We start from the raw sequence: 8,167 nt of genomic DNA, 5'->3' as shown, positions 1-8,167 counted from the left end.
CCGGACGGCCTCACCAACGGCCTGGGGCCGGGGCCCGAGCCCGCCGCTCAGACCGCGCGCGCCCAGTGAGCTCTTTGCAGAGACGCTAACGTGCCCGCGGTGGGGGGGCGGGGGTCTTATGAGCTTGTGAATACTGACATCTCATTCCAAACTTGACTTTTACTGACAAGTGCATGAAACACCGCGGCTAGCATGCTAGCTCATATTCTATCGTTTGAAATGTTGTGAAGTTGTCAGGTTGTTTACACTCTGTTTTTCAACTGAAGCTCAGATGACTTTTTTAATATTCAAGGATTTATTTATTTATTTTGCTTGAAAGATTTTTTTTCTTGTTCGAATGGCTAGCGCATTAGCAGTTAGCAAGGCAGCCCGTGCATGACGACTTCCTTTTATGCTCATGTTTGTTTGCGCCGCCTTGGAAACACGCTTAGCTTAGCTTAGCATCACAGTCTGGTCGAGTCGGGGAGACTTCCTGGTTTTTGCAAGGCAACGGGAAAACTCCAACAAGATGTCAACGGGGAGGCCGCAACGCTGCATTTGCGTCCAAACGTGAGGAAGTGTTTGCATCGCTTCCTGTTCTACCTTTGTCATTGATTTAGCTTCACTGCCTGTGGAGGATGCTAAGCTACGCTAACATGGAGCAAGGACAACTTCCTGTTACCTTTTAGGGGGGGGCGCTTAAATGTAAATAGCGTTCTTGTGTTTGTCGTGTGATCACATGATTCAGACCGGAAGTAAAATGTCTTCACCATAAGGTTGCCTTGTCGTGTTTTAATGGCGTGACCCCGAGCGGCCATGTTTGTAGCTTGGCCCTGTTTACGGCGTGCGCAGCGTCTGTTGGTACACGCGCCCCCGCTGGACCGTCCCGCACGCGTACGACGCGGCAGAAGCGGGAGGCCGTCCCGCCACCTCCCACACCTCGGTGGCGCCGTGGTCGCCGTCCGGCCCCGCCCACGTCCCGGACGCCATAGCGGGCGGCGTCAGCGGCTCGTCGTCCGACCACCAAAGGACGGTAGGCGGAGATTCGCACCCGCTGACCAAGCAAACCAGCAGGCGGCGCCCTTCCCGAGCCCCGCTGAGCGGGGCGGAGGCCAGGAGGGACACGGACGGGACTCTGTCTGCCGAGAGAACAAGAACAAAAAAAAAAAACAACGAGCTGGAGACGTACGCTCGACAGAAAGACACATTTACATGCGCGGTGCAGATTTTCCAAATGCGGTACGTGGGCTCCCTCCAGTGTTGCATGAAATCATCACGGCCCGTACGCTTCAACGCGTCTCAGTGCAAACGTATCCTGTTTTCGGTCGCAAACGCCGCCTTTGTTGACATGCTCTTGTGCGGAGGGTTTTTCTTTTGTTGTTGTCGTCCGTTTGTGTGATTTTGGGTGTAATTTCACTTTCGGCCACGAGATGGCAGGATGCTACTTTCTACGCCTCTGCCTAGATTTTGCTGAAGGTACTTTAATGTCCAAGCTTCTCCCATCCTGCTTTCGATGCCTCACGCAAAGCCACGATCGGAGGGAGATTTCCCCGCGTACGTCTTTGGCTACCATGATTGAGGCCGACCGTCACATGACAAGTTGCGTTTGGTCGTTTGGAAGCAACGGGATTTGTTGATTGCGAGGTTTACCTTGCCGCTGCCGCGGATGAGGATGAAGAGTTCCGCCGGGTCCGAACGCTTGCGAGCCGGGCGAGGCGAGACACACGTTGACGTTTGGAGACTCGATGGAGCTGCCGGACGGAAGACCGAGAAGACGGTGAGAGCGGCGAAAAAGTCAAAGGCCGAAATGGAGTCTGCGTTCGGGCAAAGGCGTTTTCACCACAGCAGCAGCAGCAGCAGCAGCGGCGGCGGCGGGACGAGGCGCGCGTCCATCGGTGCGGCGGCAGGATCCACCTTCACAAAAACACGTGAGATTAGACACGAGCACCAAACGGTCGCTGGGTGGCGACTTCCCGCCGCATCCGCTGCTCCTTCTGGTGGGGGGTTTTTTTGGGGGGGGGGGGGGGGCGCGGAGGGGGAGGGCATAGAATGCGGCCGTCGTCTGGCGGACACAAAGCAAGAAGAAGAAGAAACTTCTTTGTCTGCTGCTACTTGGGAAGTCGCTCGGATGGTTTTGGCAGAGGAGATCCGCCCGCCCGGGAGCCTGCGCAGATCGGCGCTCGACAAGCGCCGCTTTGCCGTCCACGTTCAAAAACTGTCGTCGCTTTGGCACCGGCGCTCGCGCTAACGCGCCGCTGGCGTTTTCCGTGCACGCTGCGCCGATGGATTGCTGAATATCGACGGCTCTTTTCAAGGAGGTTCCGGTGACGATATTCGCGACGGTCGCACTCGGATTTCAAAGGCCGACGACGGTCCCGGTCAAAGTCTCGGCGCAAACGAGGAGCTCCGAAGCGTCAAACCTCCGCCACGTTCTTCACCTCGCTCAAGGCGGGCGGAAAGAAATGCGCAACAGGTGAGGAGGATTCCAACGGGAAAAATCTCCTTCTCAGAATGTCAACGCTGCAAGGCGGCATCGCGGAAGCGACGGGAGGGCCTCCTTTTGGTCAACTGCTCAGATACGCGCGCGCGGAAAGCCAGATGTGGTCAAACAAACAATGCCAGTTATTGCTGCGCGACAGCAGAGGGGAAAAAAACAAGCGCGCTAATGTGGCGGCAGCTGCGCGCGCGCCTTTGCCCCCCAATAAAGTTGTCGTGTGCCGGACGGTTTTCGACTTTGAAAATAAAATGACAAAGCAAGCATTTTGGACCGTCTTATCGCGCGGGTCAGAAAAAAAAGAACTTGAACCTAAAGGACAATCGGCTCGAACGGACGCGCGTCTCCATCTTTGCGCTCAACGCGGGTTCCGCCATGCTCGAAAACAAACGTCGTATTCGTTCTTCAGCAAAACCTCACCGACGTCACCATTATCGTCGTCGTCGCCAGGACGCCAACATCCATTTTGTGTGGCGTCTGCCCTCATTTTGCTGAAATTGTGAGCGCGAACGAGAAGAAGAAGAAGAAGAAGAAGAAGAAGGGATTGCCATGACTTTACCTTGCGCGCTGGCTCCTTGCTTTGTTTTCCCCTCACGCGTCGGCGACGGTTGGCGGGGAGAAAAACAGGAAAGAGGAGGCGGTGCTTTTTGGGGGAGTACGACGAGGGAAGCGGGTGCGCTGGCGTCGACGAAAGGCCGCGTGCGGCAAGCCCGGCGCCCGCGTGGCCGCCCTCCTACCTGCGGGCATCCCGTCAGGCCGGCGGGGGGCTAAATGGGGTGCCGATGCCGCCCCGTACCGTCGCCCTCCCTCGAAATGAGGCTCGCTCAGCGTGCGGGCGACCTTCCCTTCCCTTCGTGGCCGACGGGCTCGCTTCTGCGCTCTTTTGAGCAGAACACGCGTGCGCCTTGGGGGCGCCAAATTGGAAGGGACGAAAAGGAAAAAGCAAGCAGTGAGGAACATGAAAACGTCGTCAACTTTGGTCGTGGTGCAAGCCCGCCAAATTTCACGTCGGCTTCTCTTATTGGACGCGTTCGTGGTCGTTCTCTCCAGTTCAAGTCGACCGAAAAAGGGTCACGTTCGAAAGCAACGAGCAGCTGTGAGTTCAACGGCAATCCAAATTGATTGTGGTTGTTTTTCCCCCATGCTCTGAAGGCGACCGGCAACGCCGACAGATTCCGAGACCCCCCTCCCCCACCACCCGGCGTACGTCTTTTGAACTTGTGCGGCGACGTCAGGCTTTGAAAAGGGCGTCCGCTGAACATCATAAATCACGAGCAATCATCATCCGTCGTCTTTTCTCAAGGGTCAAAGGTCACGCACTTGTCGACCGGTCCGGCGAGCGCAGGCGGAAGACGCGACGGCGGTCCGCGAGGGGGCGCCAGAGTCACATCACGGCCACTCCAAACCAAGGGCGGAGGGTCACCTTTGACCTCCGACGGCACGAGCGAGATCAATTGATTGGCCGTTCTCGCCGGCCGCCTCGCTTCTTTTTTCCCCCTCGCATCGCAGTGGCCAAAAACATTTTCCACGAGCGGCCTCTCACGCGAAAATCATTGTGTTGGCGTGTCATCGTCGCCACGGTAACGGCGGCGCATCAACAAACGTTTCCTCGTTCGGAAACTTGGGAAGACCATCCGAAAGGCTCGCTCCTTTTTTCCTTCCTGCCTTTGAGGCAGGAATGTCAAAGCGCTGCCAAATGTTTCCACTCCCCGCTCAGGTCAGCCGGTTCACACGCGAGCATTTGACACGCGCGCGCAAATAGAAACGGAGACCCGCAGGCAAAGGCCGGACGAGACGCAAGCGGCCGACCGAAGCGCCGAGGAGAACGAGCGGACCCCAAAAAACAAACGGGACCGACGCCAGTGAGAAAGGGGCGGGCGAAACAGAAATCAAAACGCCATCGGCAAAAAGACGCGCCGACGAGAAACGGGCCGATGTTGGCGTCGAATGAAAAGCGAGCATGAGGTCACGGGCCTCGCGGATGCAGCGCTTCTGTTTTGTTTCCTTTCCTTTTTCTCAAAACGAAGCCACTCGTCACCCGACTGTCATGGTTGCGCGTGCGGCCAACAGGTGGCGCCGCGAGGCTCCGCCTGCAGCCGCACGCCTGTCGCTCATTGCGTCACGAGTCGTCTGTTTGAAAAGGACTCCCCGCGCGACCGCTCGGCGTCGGCTCATTCTTTGCTGTGTCGTGTTTGTTTTTGGGCTTCGGCCACGCTTTGGTTTGTTACTTGGGACTCTTTTTTGTTTCCGTGACTTTGTTGGTTTGGATTTATTTTCCTTCATACAATTTGTCGACTTCACCCTGCTCCTCCTGCGGTCACGGCAAAAGACTTTGATGGGGAAATCGACCCCCGGCTCTCCGTCGCATTCTGCCGGCATCAAAAGTGTGCGAGGGGGGGGGCAAAGAGGATTTGACCAGTCGTCAGCAAAAGCGGGGCCGGGCTGAAGGCTTTTCTTCATCTTCTCTCAAACGTCGTACTTTGTGCAAACCAAATGTGTTGTTGCTCGTGACATCGGAATCACATCACAGCAGAATAATCAGGAGGCCCACAGAGCCACGAAGGGAACCAAAACACACACACACAAACTGCTCACGCGGGAGGCGGCTGACGGCTTTGGTTTTTCTTCTGTTTTATTTTCGAGGGGTACGGAGAGCAGCTGGAAAGGAGCGGAGACCGACAACACTGAGCAGGTTCTTCTCGCGCGCCAAAGTTTTCCACGTGTCCCGCGCGAGCGCAAACGAGGACTGAAAGGAGCCCGCCGAGGGGGGGGAAAGAAGGTGGGGGGGGGGGTGTGGCGTGGTGTGGGAGGAGGGAGGCCGAGGAGAGCGGAGGCGAGGAGGCCGCTCCCCAGTTGCCGCGGGAGCGAGCCAGCGAGCGAGCGTGTGCGTGCGTAGTGGAGCGAACTCGGAGCACCCAAGTCATGACGGCGGCGGCGGCGGCGGGGTCCAAGTCCGGCGGCATGGGCACCGGCACCAAGGCGGCGCTGCTGGCGCTGGCCCTGTGGTCCCTCATCTCTCTGGTGGTCATCGTGGTGTGGTCCACGTCCCCGGACCTGAAGAGCTCGGCCCGCTGCCGCCAGGACCTGCGGCAGAGCCACGAGAAGATCCTGGGCGCCGAGGCGCTGTGGGCGCGAGACAAGGACGAGCTGGAGCGGCGGCTGGCCGCGGCGCACGAGCGACTCGAGCGGCACGAGGCCGCGCTCGCGCTGCTCGACGGGCGGCTGCGACTCGCCAACCGGACCCTGGACGCCTGCGTCGCGCGCGAGGTACGCGCGCGATGCGCTTCGAGCCGTTACGATCGCCTTTCGGAAGAACGTGTGTGTGTGTGTGTGTGTTGTTACGGCTTCCCGTTACGCGCGTGCGCGTTGCATGTCGTCTCTCATCTGGGAAATGAAACAAGAACCGTTCGCAAAAGCTAACAGCGCGTGCGAGTCGGGGAAATGTTGACACTTTCCTCGTGTAGGAGCACCGTGGCGGAAAAAGTGACAGGATTGACGGGGGGGAAAAAAAGGAGACGCTTGAAATAGAAGCGGCGCGGCCGCGCGCGTTGGCGGTCACGGGACACGCCCACGAAGGGCCAAACGGCAAAGTGATCGGAGAGGTCGCCTTTCTCCCGCCGCATCTCCGAAGCAAACGTGACAGCAAACGGACAAACGTTGACGGGCCGCGTCACGCCGAAGCCTCATTGCAAAACGGAGCCCATTCGTCTTTGGCCTCGACGTGTTCCAAAGCGGCGAAACGACGCCGAGAATTGCCCCCGAGGCTCTTCTCGCGAGCGCTTGAGTTGGGAGTGGCGTCCCCCCCGCGAGTCCCGAGCCGAGAATGGGCGCCTTGGAAGCGCAGTGGAAAAGTCTTCCGTGGACTGGACTTGTTGAACAACGAGATAGCGAGGGACCGCTGCGGGGACAAAACAACAAAAAGCAAAGCAACTTCTCTCTGTGGCCTTCTCATCTGCACGCGGCGCTTTGCTTTCGTCATCGACGTGTTCCACACGAGGGCCACGGAATTTAGGAGCTGTGCTCTAAAACCTCCCGTTTCCCTACTCTGCAGTAACGGAAGACGACACGCCCAGGATCTTAACGCCTAATTTCTTGAGCGCCAGTCCTAGTTGAACTCGGTTCATTTCTCAACTGAACAACCTTGAGCAGAAACAAGAGATCCGAGAGCCCCCCGCCCCCCTCCCTTTCCTTCCTGGTCCAGTAGTTGTTGCCGCGTAGCTGGTCCGCCTCCCACAAGGCGGCAGGAATGTTTGCCTTGGCTCGGGCGGGCCGCCGTTCTCGTGCCAAACTCGCGTCGGCGGCAGAAGCGGATGGGATTGCCGTTGTTGTTGCTCTCGATAAGCATCCCGTTGTCACGGGAACTGACCAACGGCGGCTTCTGAAGATGGAAAGTTTTCGAGCCCGGACACCATCTGTTATGACTCAATGCCAGCCCGGACTGATTGGGAACGGAAGCCGAGAGAACGCAACTGATGCGAACCGCGCGGACCCCAAGCCAATGGAAGGGAAACCCCCCAGCCTCAGCCTTCTCACCCCTATGAGTTCAGCCTCGCCGTTTCCTGCTTCGCCATAATCGATGCGAACATGCTCACGCTAGCATGTTCAGAGCTCTTCATTTCAGTTGATGAAGTGGCCGGGTCCAAATTCGCAGGCAATGTCCTTGGAAGGCCGCATGACATCACTTCCGCACGTGCTTCCAAGTTCTAGATAAACAATTTGCGGCCTGGGTCCGTTGGGGCCTTCCAAAGCCTCGTGTCGCCTCCACATAAACCGTGCCTGGCAAATTTGGACCGGCTTGATGTGACTTCAGACACAACGTGCGGTCGAATCGCATCGGAAGCGGCGTCGTTCGGCCGAAAACGCGGCTTTCTCAAGACCTGGGCTGTGAATTTGGAGACAGCCTCTGTCTGCATATAAACGTGTGTGTGTGTGTGTGTGTGTGTGTGTGTGTGTGTGTGTGTGTGTGTGTGTGTGTGTGCGTGCGTGTGTGCGCGTGTGAGTAGGCGGTCCTTCTGGCCAACATCAGTGTGCTGCGAGAGGAGGCGGCGCTTCTGCTGCAGACGCAGCTCAACTTGACCGATCAACTGCAACGTGAAGAAGGTAAGATGGCCGACAGGGGCGACGGTCCCACGACGGACCCGCCGGCCGGTGACCCGCCAGCACTCGGCCCGACGCTGTCCTTTGCATCCAGACCACGCGGAGGCGCTGCAGCACAACCTGACCCAGAGCGACCACCGCGCGGCGGCTTGCTCCAGCCTGAAGGCGGCCGCCGACAGCCTGGCCGCCGCCGCGCAGACTCAGACCCGCGCCTGCGATGCCGACCGCGAGTTTCTGCGCAAACAGCTGTGAGTTTGCACGCAACATTTTCAGCGAGAAGGAGCTCCCGGAGGGGGGCTACCGGCAGGGGGGGGCGCACTTTGAGTGGCCCTTTGAGACATTTTTTTGATACCCTCTCCCTCGGCCCCCTCAAGTCTTCAGTAACCGCTCATAAACGTTCAGTACGTGCTCTGTGGAAAAGAACTCCCCGGGGGGGAAAAAAAAATGGAATATATCCAAAAGTCCCCACCCCCCCCTCCCGGGCCCCTCGCTCGCTCCGTCAATAGGCGTGTGTTAGCGTATGCTTTCATTTGTTTACGGGCGTGTTGGTGTGCGCTCGCGTAGGGTCAAGTGTCAAGAGGCGGCATCGGAAGGCCC

At 58.2% G+C, this 8,167-nt stretch overlaps 2 protein-coding genes across 2 annotated transcripts in view; one reads left to right on the top strand and one right to left on the bottom strand.

The window, feature by feature from the left end:
* Window positions 1–4,043, bottom strand: part of fam174c (family with sequence similarity 174 member C) — a 10,858-nt gene extending 6,815 nt beyond the window's left edge. The window contains exons 1-5 of the mRNA XM_019855785.1: window positions 4,017–4,043; window positions 3,033–3,240; window positions 1,820–1,893; window positions 1,630–1,730; window positions 750–1,118 (exon numbers count right to left, since the gene is read on the bottom strand). Coding sequence (XP_019711344.1) covers window positions 750–1,118; window positions 1,630–1,730; window positions 1,820–1,893; window positions 3,033–3,240; window positions 4,017–4,043 — 779 coding nt within the window. The remainder of the gene's footprint in view (window positions 1–749; window positions 1,119–1,629; window positions 1,731–1,819; window positions 1,894–3,032; window positions 3,241–4,016) is intronic.
* Window positions 4,044–5,311: 1,268 nt separating this feature from the next.
* Window positions 5,312–8,167, top strand: part of LOC109506808 (uncharacterized) — a 5,026-nt gene continuing 2,170 nt past the window's right edge. The window contains exons 1-4 of the mRNA XM_019855784.1: window positions 5,312–5,740; window positions 7,477–7,573; window positions 7,665–7,818; window positions 8,135–8,163. Coding sequence (XP_019711343.1) covers window positions 5,396–5,740; window positions 7,477–7,573; window positions 7,665–7,818; window positions 8,135–8,163 — 625 coding nt within the window. The 5' untranslated portion in view covers window positions 5,312–5,395. The remainder of the gene's footprint in view (window positions 5,741–7,476; window positions 7,574–7,664; window positions 7,819–8,134; window positions 8,164–8,167) is intronic.

This window comes from Hippocampus comes, unplaced genomic scaffold (assembly GCF_001891065.2).
Source record: "Hippocampus comes isolate QL1 unplaced genomic scaffold, H_comes_QL1_v1.1 scaffold463, whole genome shotgun sequence".
Taxonomy (NCBI): Eukaryota; Metazoa; Chordata; class Actinopteri; order Syngnathiformes; family Syngnathidae; genus Hippocampus; species Hippocampus comes.
Note: the sequence above shows the minus strand (reverse complement) of the source record. Positions and strands in the feature narration are given on the sequence as shown.